Genomic DNA, 19,476 nt, shown 5'->3' with positions numbered 1-19,476 from the left:
GTTGCCCATCCACCTCTGGACCGCCTTTTTTCCCGCCGTCCCCGGTCTACGATGCCGTTTGGGATCCGTGTGCAACGTGTGCTAGAGTCCCTCGGTGTGGAGTCTGTACAACCTCAAATCCTGGGTTTTAACTGCCTGCTAGCCTGGTTACTGAAGAGGCCCGTAGTGATTTTAGATTTATTGCAGTACAAGAGAGGTTGCACTCCTGCCACCGTTTTTAATGCAGCATTTTCAGCCATTTTATCTGAGCACCATGACTATGTAGCTGTTTTTACAGATGGATCGAAACAAGGGGATTCCGTTGGTTGCTCAGTTGTTTTTCTGGATCGTGTCCTCAAGGTCCGACTGCCTCAGACTTTTACTGTCTTTGATGCAGAATTGTCTGCGATCTTGCGGGCACTGGAGCAGATGAGGCTTTCTTCCTCTCCTAAATTTCTTGTCTGTTCTGATTCACTCAGTGCCCTTCACTCATTGCAATGTTTGTATCCAGCAGACAAAATAGTCCAGACCATCCAGGATGCTCTCCTCCGACTACAGCGACTGGGGAAGGTTGTAGCTTTCTGCTGGGTTCCGGGGCATGTCGGCATTGCTGGGAATGAAAGGGCAGATCTCGCAGCCAAGGAGGCGTGTCTCAATCCACAAGTATCTCAGTGTGCTATCCCCTTGCATGCAGTCACCTCGCTGTTGAGCTCACGAGTCATGCGTCGGTGGGAGGACGAGTGGCTGGAAGTGACTGACAACAAGCTCCGTACAGTCAAGCCCACAACACGTGTGTGGTGTACTTCCTTTCAGCCCCTTCGACGGGACGAGGTTCTCCTCACGCGGCTTCGAATAGGCCACAGCCCTATGATGCATGGCTTCCTGCTCCGGCAAGAGGACCCTCCAATATGTGGTGCTTGCGGCGTCCAGGTCACTGTGCGCCATGTTTTATTGGATTGCGTTTTATTTTCTGACAAGTGGGTCGCAGCTGACTTGCCGGCGGACCTGCCATCTCTTTTAGGCAACACTCGGACCAATGTGGTTAAAGTTTTAAAGTTCTGTGCCATGTCAAATGTTTTTACAAAGATTTTAGGGAGAGGATTTAAACTTGTACACTGTGTGACAAGCTCGCCCATATTTTATGTAAGTGGCCAGCCAATGACAATTTCCTGTGGCATTCTTGTTGCTCTGTTTTCCCTTTCCTTAGGTTTTACTTTCTTGTGCAGCATTTTCCTTCTTTTCTTGATTTCTTTGAGTGAGTGCTTCAGTTTTATTAGGTCTGTCCACATTCGTTCCCTTTAATGTGTGTCAGGGCGCTGATGACCTCGATGTTGAGCACCCATAAGCCCCAACACACCACCACTTGTACAATCAACAATGTATAACTGATGCCGTCAACAGTGGTGGCCATCTTGCCTTGCCGCAACCTCCAGTCACCTCACAACTGCAAGAACCTGAACTCATGTGAATTCACCGACCGTATCACCTTTGTCACTATGCTATCCCAGCTGGCGAAAGTACCACGACTTTGCCCAATGATTGCTGAAGAAGCTGGCATCCTCTCCCTGCTGTGGCAGTTGGCCGTGACATCAGACCCCTGTCTGAATGACACCAAGACAAGGCAACTCAGCCCAATCATCACCTCACAAGGGAAGACACTTCCCTATAGCAGCTGCTGGATGACATAACAACTTGTTATGCAGGGGATGCTGATTTCATGCCACATGATTCCACCTGTGTTTCAGATCTTCTGCACAGAAGTGCCAATGGCCACACACATTTCGCCACCATGTAGCACAACTCACATTGTGTACACTGAATCACAGATGCTACTGAAGGCACCCACCTACCAGATAAGACAACACCCTCAACAATGTCTTACTGCAGTTTTGGCACCACCTAGAGAACAATGTTACTGCATTAAACAAGATGTTCCAGCAGCATACCGTGGTTCCACTGACATCTGGTGGGCGACTTGTTACAGAGAAGAAGCCATCTCCACAACATCTGTTTCCTCTTGAATGACTGCAACAGCTATGTGACCAAGTAATGGCATACAATTTGCTGGTTTCAAACAACTCTCTCTCACATCAGATGATGACTGTGGTGCAGGCCATGTGATCTGCCACCCCTGTCCCAGCATCGATTTCATCGTGACATCTCATATCCTACGATATCTATGAGAAATGATCCAGTCATGCCTCATACCAACACTCACAACATGGCCAGTCATGCACACCTGCACTTCCAGCCCACGTGTCTTCAGACAGCCACGATGTGGGTGGTCACACACACTTGTGCAGCCAACATTCCACCTGACTATTGAGTGACACTGAGTAGATTCTCTCTGCCAGTCTAGTCTGGGCTCAACCTGTGTTATGTGAGGATGGTTGGTCCACAATAGTGTACATACATTATGTAAATAAAGTAGTGAACCCAAATGTAGGGATTGTGTCATATCTTATCACACACATCCATGCCTGAGTTCCTACAGAAGCAAAACGTCTGGTAAGCAAGGGCTGTGAAATATGTACCTTAAGAGGTATGAGCACTTCTTCATCTTCAATACTGTGAAACAAATCTTTTCTACTGCAAGCTCTTTGCTTTCTATATTTTGGGAGGAGACAGTATGGACAAAAGAAGAAGAAGAAGAAGAAGAAGAAGAAGAAAAAGTCTAGTAAACAGACCTTTCAGTGCTTGTTCAGTAGAAGAGATGTATTTCACAGAAGTGAAGATGAGCAAGTGCTCATAGCTCTTAAGACATTCATTTTAGTGCCCATGTTAACTAGTCATTTTTGCTTCGAATGATCATTCTTGTCATGTACCTCAATAGTTACCATTCCTCATGGGACACTCTGTACATGTAGATTTATATGTTAAATTTAGCCACAAATAGTGTGCTGTGGTACAGTGATAATTCACTGTTGACACGATATGCCAGTTGTTATAAAATCTAAATATCTCTATATTCTTTTTAATGTATATCTTGACTTGTTCCACTCTTGCTCCTTAATGGAATTGAAGGAATACAGTGGATGACTTAAAAATGAAAAAGTGTTCATGTTACGGGATGAACACATATTTACAACTGATGTATTTAATACTACTCACTATTTCAATTTGTGAACACATGGAATCACACTTGGCTGGGTTCCACAGACTCTGGTATTTACCCCCTGAATAATTTATGGGCACTTTCATAATGATGACCTTAGTGTTACATATATATTTCCTACAATCAATGAGGATATCATTTATGTGAACAAACATAATTTTTAGTAGCTATATTCTTAAATATAAGGCTATCAGCGCAATAGTGGCCTAAACTACATTTTTGGAAAAAATGAGACATTCACACAGAACATCACTTTATGCTCTACCATTACATCCTACAATTGCCAGACATGTATTCGGACACCATGGACAATGTGGCAACATCAGATGTTGTTTATGCACCGTGCAGTGCCATACGAAACGGAGTGCAATAATGGCCTATGGCACATAGGCATAGAGAGTAGGCCGGTGGGACAGCGTACCATATGTCATACAGCTTGTGACGGCCGGCAGAGGACACAGCTGCAGTATAGACTCACAGTATTATGGTCGACACACCTCTGAACGGTCATTAGTGTGTGTGTGTGTGTGTGTGTGTGTGTGTGTGTGTACTACAGAACGACGTGTGTACTACAGAACGACGTGTACAGTATCCCTGGTGATGATGTCGATGCCGCATTGTGAGGTAAGGATGATGTTATGTTCCTTTGTTGGACTCATATGATTTGATATGGACACTGGTACAGAAAGGAACATTTCAGACCTGTCTTGATGGGACACTACTACTGATGCCTCAGATGTGGAATGTGCACCTGGCCAATTCAGCCAGAATGCAAGTGGTACAGTGGATGAGTTACGTGTCTTGTTAGCAGAGCCCAATCTACACGGTACATTGAAGGATACCACACTCACTATGTCAGCAACGGACATATCGAGGGGGATCGTAGTAATGGTACCGTAATTGCACTGCAATGAGGAAGAAAATGGGTCCAGAATGCATGCCTGTGGGCACGGAACATTCGAAAAGAAAAGCGATCGAAAGGGGAAGAATACATTAATGTGAAGGGAAATGTAGTGCCAAAGAAATGTCCCACCCTCGGAGCATGCACATGTCAGAAGGAATGTGGTCAACATTTTTCATCTGAATACCAGCAACATCTATTGGACTCGTTCTATGCATTAGGTAGTTTTGACTTGCAGTCAGCATACATTTTTGCTATGGTGAAGGTAGTCCCTACGGCAGGTGCATATTCCTCTGGTACTACAGAGTCACGTCGAGTAACAGTACGCCTATACCATTTCCATAATGAAGAGGGAGTGGACATGAAGGTGTGTAAAACATTCTTTAAGAACATTTTGCAGATATCAGATGGTATTTCTTTCATTTGTCCGTTCATCCCCCCTGTTAAGTGATTCCTGCTATAAATGTGACCTGTATAACATCCAACATCCTGCAGCTGACACCACACTGCGAGCAGCAGCACCAGTGCATGATGGAAGTGGTGACTGGGTGGGGGTACCCACTCACCACTCCCATCATGCATGAAAGAGAAGGGTAAATGAGGACGTGAAAGAGAGTTACATCAATGAAAGGCCAAGAGTGCGCAGATGGGAATGCATCGCGATGCAGCATAAGGGAGGCATCAGGACAATGATACGGTCATGATTGCCTTGGATTTGATGAGAAGTTTACCAACACCAGTACTTACGACAGGTATCTGTTACTACTAGTGGCAATTGTGGACATACTGCCTTGGAATGCACGGCCGGCCTATGTACCAAGAAAGCTATGATGTATGTATGGAGTGAGGGCGAAGCATCCCGAGGACCTCAAGAAATTGGATCGTATCTCATGCATTACATTAAACATAGTGTCCAAACAAAGCAACTGATTATGTACTCGGATCAATAAAGTGGGCAAAATTGAAATATAAAAAGGGCCTTACTGCGCCAATTCATGGTTCTGCATGCAAACTTCACACCGGAAGTAATCCACCATAAATTTTCTAGTCAACGGGCATTCATACCTACCATGTGACTAGGACTTCGGTACCATTGTGAACAACTAGAAATTTCACACAAACATAAACACGCCCTCTGACTGGATGAATGTCATTATCACTGCACAAAAGCAACAACCCTTCATCGCTATACCTATGACAAGGAATGATTTCATGTCCACAGTACATTTAGGGAGAAACATTGATGTTGTTGTGGTCTTCAGTCCTGAGACTGGTTTGATGCAGCTCTCCATGCTACCCTATCCTGTGCAAGTTTCTTCATCTCCCAGTACCTACTGAAACCTACATCCTTCTGAATCTGCTTAGTGTATTCATCTCTTGGTCTCCCTCTACGATTTTTACCCTACACGTTGCCCTCCAATGCTCAATTTGTGATCCCTTGATGCCTCAGAACATGTCCTACCAACCGGTCCCTTCTTCTCGTCAAATTGTGCCACAAACTCCTCTTCTCCCCAATTCTATTCAATACCTCCTCATTAGTTATGTGATCTACCCATCTAATCTTCAGCATTCTTCTGTAGCACCACATTTCGAAAGCTTCTATTCTCTTCCTGTCCAAACTATTTATCGTCCATGTTTCACTTCCATACATAGCTACACTCCATACGAACACTTTCAGAAACGACTTCCTGACACTTAAATCTATACTTGATGTTAATAAATTCCTCTTCTTCAGAAACGCTTTCCTTGCCATTGCCAGTCTACATTTTATATCTTCTCTACTTTGACCATCATCAGTTATTTTGCTCCCCAAATAGCAAAACTCCTTTACTACTTTAAGTGTCTCATTTCCTAATCTAATTCCCTCAGCATCGCCCGACTTAATTCGACTACATTCCATTTTCCTCGTTTTGTTTTTGTTGATGTTCATCTTATATCCTCCTTTCAAGACACTGTCCATTCCGTTCAACTGCTCTTCCAAGTCCTTTGCGCCTCGTGATGACTGGGTGTTGTGTGCTGTCCTTAGGTTAGTTAGGTTTAATTAGTTATAAGTTCTAGGGGACTGATGACCACAGATGTTAAGTCCCATAGTGCTCAGAGCCAAGTCCTTTGCTGTCTCTGAAAGAATTACAATGTCATCGGCGAACCTCAAAGTTTTTATTTCTTCTCCATGGATTTTAATACCTACTCCGAATTTATCTTTTGTTTCCTTTACTGCTTGCTCAATATACAGATTGAATAACATTGGGGAGAGGCTACAACCCTCTCTCACTCCCTTCCCAACCACTGCTTCCCTTTCATGCCCCTCGATTCATAACTGCCATCTGGTTTCTGTACAAATTGTAAATAGCCTTTCGCTCCCTGTATTTTACCCTTACCACCTTTCGAATTTGAAAGAGAGTATTCCAGTCAACATTGTCAAAAGCTTTCTCTAAGTCTACAAATGCTAGAAATGTAGGTTTGCCTGCCCTTAATTTTTCTTCTAAGATAAGTCGTAAGGTCAGTATTGCCTCATGTGTTCCAATATTTCTACGTAATCCAAACTGATCTTCCCCGAGGCCGGCTTCTACCAGTTTTTCCATTCGTCTGTAAAGAATTCGCGTTAATATTTTGCAGCTGTGACTTATTAAACTGATAGTTCAGTAATTTTCACATCTGTCAACACCTGCTTTCTTTGGAATTGGAATTATTATATTCTTCTTGAAGTCTGAGGGTATTTCGCCTGTCTCATATATCTTGCTCACCAGATGGTAGAGTTTTGTCAGGACTGGCTCTCCCAAGGCCGTCAGTAGTCCTAATGGAATGTTGTCTACTCCCGGGGCCTTGTTTCGACTTAGGTCTTTCAGTGCTGTGTCAAACTCTTCATGCAGTATCGTATCTCCCATTTCATCTTCATCTACATTGTCTTCAATTTCCAGAATATTGTCCCCAAGTACATTGCCCTTGTATAGACCCTCTATATACTCCTTCCACCTTTCTGCTTTCCCTTCTTTGGTTAGAACTGGGTTTCCATCTGAGCTCTTGATATTCATACAAGTGGTTCTCTTTCTCCAAAGGTCTCTTTAATTTTCCTGTAGGCAGTATCTATCTTACCCCTAGTGAGATAAGCCTCTACATCCTTACATTTGTCCTCTAGCCATCCCTGCTTAGCCATTTTGCACTTCCTGACGGTATAATTTTTGAGACGTTTGTATTCCTTTTTGCCTGTTTCATTGACTGCATTTTTATATTTTCTCCTTTCATCAATTAAATTCAATATTTCTTCTGTTACCCAAGGAGTTCTACTAGCCCTCGTCTTTTTACCTACTTGATCATCTGCTGCCTTCACTACTTCATCCCTCAGAGCTACCCATTCTTCTTCTACTGTACTTCTTTCCCCCATTGCTGTCAATTGTTCCCTTATGCTCTCCCTGAAACTCTGTACAACCTCTGGTTCTTTCTGTTTATACAGGTCCCATCTCCTTAAATTCCCACCTTTTTTCAGTTTCTTCAGTTTTAATCTACAGTTTATAACCAATAGATTGTGGTCAGAATCCACATCTGCCCTTGGAAATGTCTTACAATTTAAAACCTGGTTCCTAAATCTCTGTCTTACCATTATATAATCTATCTGATACCTTTTAGTATCTCCAGGATTCTTCCATGTATACAACCTCCTTTTATGATTCTTGAACCAAGTGTTAGCTATGATTAAGTTAAGCTCTGTGCATAATTCTACCAGATGGCTTCCTCTTTCATTTCTTTCACCCAATCCATATTCACCTACTATGTTTCCTTATCTCCCTTTTCCTACTCTCGAATTCCAGTCACCCAAGATTATTAAATTTTCGTCCCCCTTCACTACCTGAATAATTTCTTTTATCTCATCATACATTTCATCAGTTTCTTCATCTGCAGAGCTAGTTGGCATATAAACTTGTACTACTGTAGTAGGCGTGGGCTTCGTGTCTATCTTGGCCACAATAATGTGTTCACTATGCTGTTTGTAGTAGCTTACCCGCACTCCTATTTTTTTATTCATTATTAAACTTACTCCTGCATCATCCCTATTTGATTTTGTATTTATAACCCTGTATTCACCTGACCAAAAGTCTTGTTCCTCCTGCCTCCGAACTTCACTAATTCCCACTATATCTAACTTTAACCTATCCATTTCCCTTTTTAAATTTTCTAACCTACCTGCCCGATTAAGGCATCTGACATTCCACGCTCCAACCCGTAGAACGCCAGTTGTCTTTCTGCTGATAACAACGTCCTAATGAGTAGTCCCCGCCCAGAGATCCGAATGGGGGACTATTTTACCTCCGGAATATTTTACCGAAGAGGACGCCATCATCATTTAACCATACAGTAAAGCTGCATGCCCTCGGGGAAAATTACGGCTGTAGTTTCCCCTTGCTTTCAGCCGTTCGCAGTACCAGCAAAGCAAGGCCGTTTTGGTTAGTGTTGCAAGGCCAGATCAGTCAATCATCCAGACTGTTGCTCCTGCAACTACTGAAAAGGCTGCTGCCCCTCTTCAGGAACCACATGTTTGTCTGACCTCTCAACAGATACCCCTCCGTTGTGGTTGCACCTACAGTACGGCCATCTGTATCACTGAGGCACGCAAGCCTCCCCACCAACGGCAAGGTCCATGGTTCATGGTGGGGAGAGAAACATACATAACCATAAAGTGTCGACACAAAATACCAGGGTGTAATGGTTCCATATTCAGAGGCTTCAGTATAAAGCATCCTCTCCCAGTATCATGTTTGATAAGTACTCTAATGAGTCAGATGTCCTGTTTGCCGATGTCAGTTTTGCTAAATGAGGGTCAAAAGTAATTAAGATTCTGGATGTACAATGTATCAAAGGACATGCTAGTAGCATGTTTAAAAAGACTGATTTAATGACCTTGCTGCAATTCGTACTCCCGGTGTACCATGGTTATTATCGTAACTTGAAGACATCTGCACAGCTGTGTGGCGACACCGTCACTGTAAATGATGATACGGATGATGAACATTAATGCCTCATGTGTATCTTGTCCAGTGTTTGACTACAGTGTGTAAAGCAATAACAGCCTATCCCACATGTTTCCTGTATTACGGCCAAGTGTGCTGAAACAATAGTGGCCTAACCCACACAAAAAATGGTCTAAAAACACTATTACTGTTAACTACACATAAAGCCAATTACTGGAGACCGTATCACGTTATGTATACCACAATCATTGCTATGTGCTGCAATCACTACCCTACACATCAATTGTGCAAACATCAGTATCTTCCAGTGGCCATTCCCACAAACCAGTGTGCTGTGGGTTAGGCCACTATAGCACTGATAGCCTCATATGTTGTTATATGTAGTGGAAGATGTGCTTTCAAATTGCTGACAACCACTTGTACACATATACATCCTAATGCATTCACTGTTGAAACATTTTTATGTCCTGCAGCACTTATGCTACGGAACCTCTATTGCTGCCATACTAGCGTGGAATGAAAATGTAGATGGATAGTAACAGTGCTATGTACACTGAGGCAAACTTTCACAAATCATTGTTACACTGTAATATGCTGAAAAGTCTCATTGTGTGAATAAAAATGAAATAACAAGGTGATAAGTAAAGTTGTAAAGGAAATGTTAGATCACATTTTAAATGTACTCTGTGATGTGCTTTTTAATACTGGTATTTTATTGTGATTTATACAAATTTATGATTACTCTGTTTCTTTAACAGGAAAGTAAAAGATGCTTTGGTCACACAAGCCAATTCACTATGGCATACAAGTAACCTTTTTATGCATCCAAAACTACATGAATATGCTCAAAAACTGACAGCCAAGCTGCCTGATAAGTTAAATGTAAGAACTTTGATATATGATGTATTAGTAATAGTGTTAATCAATTAGAAGAATTAACTTTTTTGTGATGTTGGACAACAGATAAAGATTTTAAAACTTAAGGTACCAGAAAAGATTAACAAAGGATGTGGATGACCACATTTATCAACAGTTAAAAATAGTTAGCTGGTGTTAACATAATTTGCCTAAATTTAGGAATCAAATATTTCTTGTTTAGGATTGGGAATCATTAAAAGAAAAAAAGAATATTGATAAGAAGGGAATGAGGAACTGTGTGTAAATTTATGGGCAGTTCTTTTTTCCATGAAGTTGAAAAGCCCATTGACAGAATTGGAGAAAACAATGGTAGGCGAATGCATAAGACATGCTTGCGGTGGGAGGGAACTTAAAATAGGAAGTAAAACAAATAGACTACTTAATCACAGCAGTTAGATAAAATTTGTGAGTGAGGCTAAACATGAAACAATTTTACCTAAACAAAATTCATGAATTGAAGAGAACTTTAAAGATATGTTCACAATAATTTATTTGATTCTCATAGTTCTGACTCTAACAAGGAATGTAAAGCAAGAAAGAAATAATGACTATGTTTTAATGTTTTACTGACACTAGAAATTTTACAGGAAGAGCGCTACCTCTGCTACAGGCAAATGGGACGAGCAATCCACTTTGACATTTCGAAGCAGCCATTCTTGTGTTCCTCTGAAGGGCATAGGGAACACACACAAAGTATAAATATAAAAGACTGTAACTGTGAATGCTGGTTGTCTACCATGCTTTGCAAAACATAGATCAGGTGGATGCCCAGTAGAAATTGCACAAACACAGGAATTTAATGTCTCGAAGAAAGAACAACTAGCACTTACAATTCTACAGGAGGACAACTAACTATATATTTGCTTGCTTACAAGGATGATGTTGTGGTACTGATAACATGCGTGGAATACAAAAGGCAGGTATTTGATCTGTTGAATGATGTTTCCTACATACGCCAGTAAAGTTGAGAAGAAGACACTGCAGGTTTAGCAAGTACTGACAGTAAGCATCTTAGAACATGAGCAATAGTGTCAACACAACTTACTAAGGTACACAAGCCACAAAGAAAGCATTTCCTAGGGGCCACTAGTTGGTAACATTGGTATACCCGAATGGGTAGCTTTAAGGGATGAAGTAGTGAAGGCAGCAGACGATCAAGTAGGTAAAAAGACGAGAGCTGGTAGAAATCCTTGGGTAACAGAAGAAATATTGAATTTAATTGATGAAAGGAGAAAATATAAAAATGCAGTAAATAAAGCAGGCAAAAAGGAATACAAACGTCTCAAAAATGAGATCGACAGGAAGTGCAGAATTGCTAAGCAGGGATGGCTAGAGGACAAATGTAAGGATGTAGAGGGTTATCTCACTAGGGGTAAGATAGATACTGCCTACAGGAAAATTAAAGAGACCTTTGGAGAAAAGAGAACCACTTGTATGAATGTCAAGAGCTCAGATGGAAACCCATTTCTAAGCAAAGAAGGGAAAGCAGAAAGGTGGAAGGAGTATACAGAGGGTCTATACAAGGGCGATGTACTTCAGGACAATATTCTGGAAATGGAAGACAATGTAGATGAAGACGAAATGGGAGATACAATACTGCGTGAAGAGTTTGACACAGCACTGAAAGACCTGAGTCGAAACAAGGCCCTGGGAGTAGACAACATTCCATTAGAACTGTTGACGGCCTTGGGAGAGCCAGTCCTGACAAAACTATACCATATGGTGAGCAAGATGTATGAGACAGGCGAAATACCCTCAGACTTCAAGAAGAATATAATAATTCCAATCCCAAAGAAAGCAGGTGTTGACAGATGTGAAAATTGCCGAACTATCATTTTAATAAGTCACAGCTGCAAAATACTAACGCGAATTCTTTACAGACAAATGGAAAAACTGGTAGAAGATCAGTTTGGATTGCATAGAAACGTTGGAACATGTGAGGCAATACTGACCTTACGCCTTATCTTAGAAGAAAAATTAAGGAAAGGCAAACCTACATTTCTAGCATTTGTAGACTTAGAGAAAGCTTTTGACAATGTTGACTGGAATACTCTCTTTCAAATTCTGAAGGTGGCAGGGGTAAAATACAGGGAGCGAAAGGCTATTTACAATTTGTACAGAAACCAGATGGCAGTTATAAGAGTCGAGGGACGTGAAAGGGAAGTGGTAGTTGGGAAGGGAGTGAGAGAGGGTTGTAGCCTCTCCCCAATGTTATTCAATCTGTATATTGAGCAAGCAGTAAAGGAAACAAAAGAAAAATTCGGAGTAGGTATTAAAATCCATGGAGAAGAAATAAAAACCTTGAGGTTCACCGATGACATTGTAATTCTGTCAGAGACAACAAAGGACTTGGAAGAGCAGTTGAACGGAATGGACAGTGTCTTGAAAGGAGGGTATAAGATGAACATCAACAAAAGCAAAACGAGGATAATGGAATGTAGTCGAATTAAGTCGGGTGATGCCGAGGGAATTAGATTAGGAAATGAGACACGTAAAGTAGTAAAGGAGTTTTGCTATTTGGGGTGCAAAATAACTGATGATGGTTGAAGTAGAGAGGATATAAAATGTAGACTGGCAATGGCAAGGAAAGTGTTTCTGAAGAGGAGGAATTTGTTAACATCAAGTATAGATTTAAGTGTCAGGAAGTCGTTTCTGAAAGTATTTGTATGGAGTGTAGCCATGTATGGAAGTGAAACATGGACGATAAATAGTTTGGACAAGAAGAGAATAGAAGCTTTCGAAATGTGGTGCTACAGAAGAATGCTGAAGATTAGATGGGTAGATCACGTAACTAATGAGGAGGTATTGAATAGAATAGGGGAGAAGAGGAGTTTGTGGCAGAACTTGACGAGAAGAAGGGACCGGTTGGTAGGACATGTTCTGAGGCATCAAGGGATCACAAATTTAGCATTGGAGGGCAGCATGGAGGGTAAAAATCATAGAGGGAGACCAAGAGATGAATACACTAAGCAGATTCAGAAGGATGTAGGTTTCAGTAGGTACTGGGAGATGAAGAAACTTGCACAGGATAGGGTAGCATGGAGAGCTGCATCAAACCAGTATCAGGACTGAAGACCACAACAACAACAACAATACCCTTGTAGCACCTGACAAAATATCGGAACCACATTCTCAGAAAAACACTGATGAACTTGTGCATTACGCCAGTCACCTGTGTCTCTGTGATATGAGTATTACAATCAGTTCGATATGATTTCCATTTTACTTGAGTTTCATTTTTTTTCAATCTTTGGAATTTTTGGTGATTACTTTGATGGTTATTTTATTAAACTCTTCAGGCAATTTTTTATAGTTTTCCCCTTTGATGAAAAATGTTATGAACAAATGAAAGGAATGGAAATGGATCGCATTTGCTGTAGACCTACCGTATTTACTCGAATCTAAGCCGCACTTTTTTTCCGGTTTTTGTAATCCAAAAAGCCGCCTGCGGCTTTAATCGAGTGCAAAGTAAGCGGAAGTTCTGTTGGTAGGTGCCGCCACAACTAAGTCCTGCTGTTGAATATATGTAGCGCTACACAGGCATGCTTTGCAGGCACAAAGTAAATATTGGCACCAAAACTTCTGTGTCAGTAAATAAATTTAAAAAAAGGTGGAAGATGAGCTTTTTTTCTCCGCCCTGAGTTTCGACCACTACATTTTCATACATTATCCAGCGAAGTAAATACAAATTCCGTATTGTTCATCTTCGAATGTAGCGGCATTTCAATGTACTATGAAAATCCGACTGGCAAGACTGTTTGGGATGTTTGTCAATATGGCCAACTCTACTTTCTGAATTTTTTCCTACCTGTGAGATGATTGCTAATAGGATCTTTTATGTATTGTGAATCACATGCAGTATTCTCTTCACCATAAGAATAATACGAATATAAACATTTTGCCATGTATTCTTTCGTGTTTGCTGCTATCTCATTGAAAACCTGTCTGCCTTATAAACTACGAAACTAGAGTGAGACAACAGCAAACGCGGAATAATATACATATCGTGTCATGTTTATATTCGTATTATTCTTATGCCTAATAGTGGTACAATCAGAAATGAAGCACGGCAATTGACTACAGTTTTAAATTTAAGATGACTCTGATTTCTGTGCAGAATGTAATGTACTAAAGAGGCTTCTGCAAAGATTTTCAAACGGAGAAAATTTTTCGCTAAACTCTCGTTCAGAACATCATCTATCATACGCAGTCTATTATTTGGTTCTCGATGATTATCAAAGAAAGCAGCAGTGTAAGTAACATCAAATAGCAGTCTCTTGCTATTGTTTCGCTAATGAGACAATTCCTCTCTTTTGTTTTTTAATTGTAAGCGGCGGTAGCGTGCACAAAAGCAAGCCATGCTGCGAGCGGCGACAGGTCGTAAACACACATTATCAATATGCGACAAACAATGCAAGACATAGTACAGTAATGCATTTTCAGCTTTGAGTGACATAAACACCTATAACAAAGAGAACAGCACTTATCAGATCAAAGAAAAATAAGCAATCAATTCAAACCAGAGGAAGCACGTGAAAAAGAAAGGGTACCCGTATAAATACGGATGGAGTGCCTGACGCACAGAAATGGCTACCTGATAAAACTTTACTGCTAAGCTTATGACTCGAACCAAACTACTGTAGCTGTATCGGCATTCATTCGACCTAAATTGTCTCATATTACAATGGAGCAACTTTGTTTTGATTTGGTGGTGCGGCCTAAAACTTTTCTCTCCCCTTGAATTTCGAGTCTCAAATTTCAGGTGCGGCTTAGATTCGGGAAAATTTTTTTTCCTTGATTTCGAGTCTCATTTTTCAGGTGCGGCTTAGATTTGAGTGTGGCTTAGATTCGAGTAAATACGGTATACATTTTGAGGCAAAAGCATTAGAATCTCTGCTTTTTTCATAGATATATGGGCATTATATTTTTGGATTTGGTTTCATGGATAAGGAAAACATGATTTGTCCCACGCACCCACCAACCCCATCCCCTGGATCTGGAGTTAGTTTTTATTCATTGCAGAATTCTCAGTAAGTAGATAATCATCAATTCTCTGATAGACAATAATTTTTTTGTTTTCACCTATAAAATTTAATTCTTACGGCATGGTACATCTTGAAACCGACCAACTCATTTACATAAAAAAAATGTTAATTTTATAGTCTTTCCCCTCCCCCTGTGAATAAATTTCTGCAAATTCCCATGGATTTGCTGTCAAACACTTTGTCTTTGAACAATATGATGGACTCTGAAAAATAGAATCATCTGCTTCTCTCAAACTGTAGATAAGTGGATGGTTTTCTCGGTCCTGGTATGTATGGACATGTCCCCCTCTCACCCACTTATACAAACAAATCTTTTTTCCATGCCTTGTGCCATGACCAACTGTTACAAAAAAGTGCATATTGAGGACTGTATCTATAGAGACCGCATACTATGAGATAAGGAAGGATTTATGAAATGAAATGATCATGTGGCATTTATTGGCCAGAATATCCCCTTCGACGTTCGGCCACCATATTGCAAGTCTTTTTAGTTGACACCACTTCGGCGACTTGCTCATCAATGATGATGAAGGATACATAACACGCAGTCCCCTGCTAGGAATCAAACCCGGGCCCTCTTGCGTGGTACGTGGTAATGCTAACAACGCTGCACTACGGAGGTGCTTTATGAAGAGCTATGACTTCTGAAAATAGATAGTCAAAGGAGTGATAAATCATATTATAGGTGACAGGCAATACCCCACATACTTAAGTCAGATAATGTGTATCTGAATGTGGTGAACAAGGGAAATGTGGACATGTGGGTCAGAATTGTACAGCAAATCAAGTTTTAAGGAATAACAGTGATAAAATATGGATATTAAAAACAATTATGAGAGAAGAGTACAGATGAGAATAAGTGAGTAATAATGCAAATAGACAGTTGTATGGAGGGCTCAGAAAATACATAAAATCAGAACACAGTAGGTAATGTACCAGCAGTAGGGTGTCCAGAGACTGGATAATATAAGCTTTGATAACCCACTGACTGAATGCAAGATGGTTACACCAGACATTCTGTAGCCATAAGGAAGTTGAAACCCCAGCTCCCAAGAAGAAAACAATATGAGAAGCAGTGTAATAACAGACATGAAACCAACCAAATGATTAAGGAAAACAATGGGGAGTAACTGGTAGAAAAGACAGAAGTTACATTTGGGTTACCCTCAGATGACGGAGCTGTGGATGTCCTGTAAGTCCTTGGATTTCTTTCATATATAGAAGAGGCTGTGGTGTAGTGTATCCCTCAATGTGGAGCAATCCTGGTCTCAACATCTAACAGAAGTATGCTATCCTAACAAATACCGAATATCTGCCAAGATCAAAAATTATCTGGAAAACCAGCTTGTCAAAGCTGTTTTTAAATAAATTTAATGTTTCGTTTTAGTGTTTGAAAATATGTGGACTTTTTCTATACCCTGTTGATATTGAAATTAGTGAGAGTATTAATATTCTAAATATTGTGTTTCATGTCACTACTTATAAGTGGATGCTGGGAAACATATTACTGTAAACTTATGTAACAAGCTATGCAGTAAAGTATAAATACATAGGAATTCATGTAGTTAGTAGTGTGGGAATTGATGAAATGCCTATAGCTGTAATTTTTTTATGAAAAGGAAAATTGCTATATGCTACTCACCATATAGCAATGCTGAGTCACAGATAGCCACAATAAAAAGACTGTCACAAATAAAAGCTTTCGGTCATTAACAGTAGTCACACACACACACACACACACACACACACACACACACACAAATGCAATTCACACACACGACTGCAGTCTCAGCAGGCAACTGAAACCACATTGTGAGCAGCAGCACCAGTGTGTGATGGGAGTGGTGACTGGGTACCCCCACCCAGTCGCCACTCCTGTCACACACTGGTGCTGCTGCTTGCAGTGTGGTTTCAGTTGTCTGACACTGCAGTCGTGTGTATGAATTGTATTTCTGTGTGTGTGTGTGTGTGTGTGTGTGTGTGTGTGTGTGTGTGTGTGTGTGTGTGGGCACACGCCTACGTCTGTTGTTGATGAAGGCATTAATGGCTGTAAGCTTTATTTGTGACAGTCTTTTTCTTGTGCCTATCTGCGACTCAGCAATTCCGCTATATGGTGAGTAGCAACTTTCCTCTTCATAATATTGTTACATTGTATCCTGGATTTTCCATTGTTTGATTTAGCTATAATTTCTTAATTATTTTCATGTAACTGTAAAGTAATACATAATTTATATTTTATTTTTCTTTAACCTTAGAACACTAAAGAGGGGGGGGGGGGGGAGGAGGAGGGGAATGTTACATTGCTAGAAAACCATCATTAAGTTTACTACTCCACATTTTATTCAATGCAAGCCATAATTTATAGGTTACTAATTAGTTAATTACAATTATTAGATCTCCAATGGTATGTTACATACCAAATTAAGTACAAAACATCCTGTTTTATACCATACGAAAAACAAACAAACTCCATCCAAACAGGCCTTGAAAGCCCAACGGTACTGACCGGCTGCCGTGTCATCCTCAGCCATCTGGCATCACTGGATGCAGATACGGAGAGGCACATGGTCAGCACACTGCTCTCCCTCCTGTTGTCAGTTTTCATGACCAGTATTGCTACATCGCACTCAAGTAGCTCCTCAGTAGGCCTCACAAGGGCTGAGTGCACCTTGCTTGCCAACAGTACTCAGCTGACCCAGACGGTGACCTATCCAAGTGTTAGCCAAGTCCAACAGTGCTTAACTTTGATGACCTGATAGGAACTAGTGTTACCATTGTGGCAAGGCCAGAAATCATAATTTTTTTGAGGGTTTAGTAATCAAGTGTTAATGGCAGTGCTTCGATACAATTGTTGAATACCACAAATTGTATGTATTGTGCCCAAAGCTTGTAGTCTAGTTTAGTGTTGCTGCCTCAAGATTGTAGAGTCCTCTGTTCAATTCCCAGATGGATCAGAGATTTTTGTCACTCAGGGACTGGATGTTTGTGATTTTCCTAATATATTCATCTCATCTTCATTGACATGCAAGTTATCAAAGTGGAGTCACATAGAAAGACTTGCACAATGCAGCCGAATTACCACACGGAGTCTCCTGGCCAATAAACCCATATGATAATATCATTATTGTGATATGTGTTTTACATCTGTTTCTTCAACAGTACACATATTATTAAACATAAAGTATGAAAAAATACTCGAACAGTCCACAGGTATACTGCCTGTTCATAGTGTCCAACAGGCACAATATTTCGGCGATCAGACATGTTGCCATCATCAGGTGCACTGACAAACTGAGCTCCTGAGGGCGAGTGGCTGATTTAAATCCCCTCCCCCCGTGGGACGCTCTCTCCACCGTCCGTGCCCGCACGCCGGCGGTCGCGAAGATGTGGGCATCAGAATCTGTTGTAGCATCGATGTGCTTGCTATGTCCACCCTGGTCACCAGTTTGTACTTCTTGCTGAGAGTTTTCTTAATTACATTCAATGCTGGGTCTCAAGCCTTGCTGAGATTGTAGCCGCAATCTCGGTTGATAAGATCTTCCCTGGTGCGAATTTCAATAGCCTCCCTTATAACGCTGTCCCAATATTTAGAGGTCTGAGCCAGTATCTGGGTACGCTGATAATCCATCTCGTGTTTCTCGGACAAACAGTGCTCTGCTACCGCCGACTTATTTGGATATTTCAGTTGAGCGTGCCTTTGATGTTCTCGGCTACGATCTTCAATGGTGCATACTGTTTGTCCGATATAAGTCTTCCCACACTCACAGGGAATTTGGTATATGCCAGCCTTCCTCAAACTGAGGTCGTCTTTCACACATCTCAGTAACGCCCGTGTTTTATTGGGCAGGCAAAAGACGGTTTTAACTAGGTGTTTCTTTAATATACGGCTGATTTTCCCTGATAGTAATTTCATTGAATGAAAACACAACTGTTAGTTGAACAGCAAGTGAAGACAGAACTACATTAGGCATACAAGCACCTCTGTGTGGAACATCAGTAGGGTGAGGATGACCTCAGTTGATTAACTGATTTTATTTGTAAGTAATGTCCTGTTCTCTTTTTAAATGTATTTGAATTTAGATATTTTAGCTGCACATTTCCTTATATGATATTTCAGACTTGAGGATCCTCTCCCATTAGTGTACAAGAAAATAGTTTTTATTATTATATTTTATGCCAGATGATGGAACTTTAACTGTTGTGAAATAATACTGTGTACACAATAAAAGAGTGTGGATTAAGCAACTGCTCTGTGATTTCTTGATTTTTCAAAATGTTCTTTTAAAGGATGTTGTTCATTTACTGTAAATTCATGAACTATTTTAAGCACTTCTTTCGAAAAAAGGTCTTTAATTTTAATGCCTCTTGATTGGAGCATTTTGAGCTACAACACAAATCGGTGAATCAACACAGGACATCTGGCACTCCTAACATACAAAAGAACATTTCCAGCTGATGCTGCAGAGATTTGCTACTTGTGCAATGTGAGATAGTTTTGTTTACTTATGCAACTACTGGAAACAGTTAATAGGTTGAGGATTATCAATGATGTAA

The 19,476-nt window shown here is 40.7% G+C and overlaps 1 protein-coding gene across 1 annotated transcript in view; it reads left to right on the top strand.

The window, feature by feature from the left end:
• LOC126253315 (alanine--glyoxylate aminotransferase 2, mitochondrial-like) overlaps nucleotides 1-19,476 on the top strand; it is a 239,671-nt gene that overhangs the window by 148,723 nt on the left and 71,472 nt on the right. The window contains exon 4 of the mRNA XM_049954563.1: nucleotides 9,718-9,841. Coding sequence (XP_049810520.1) covers nucleotides 9,718-9,841 — 124 coding nt within the window. The remainder of the gene's footprint in view (nucleotides 1-9,717; nucleotides 9,842-19,476) is intronic.

Source organism: Schistocerca nitens, chromosome 4 (genome assembly GCF_023898315.1).
Source record: "Schistocerca nitens isolate TAMUIC-IGC-003100 chromosome 4, iqSchNite1.1, whole genome shotgun sequence".
In the NCBI taxonomy this organism is placed as follows: Eukaryota; Metazoa; Arthropoda; class Insecta; order Orthoptera; family Acrididae; genus Schistocerca; species Schistocerca nitens.
The sequence above is the reverse complement of the archived record's forward strand: the minus strand, read 5'-3'. Positions and strand labels throughout refer to the sequence as shown.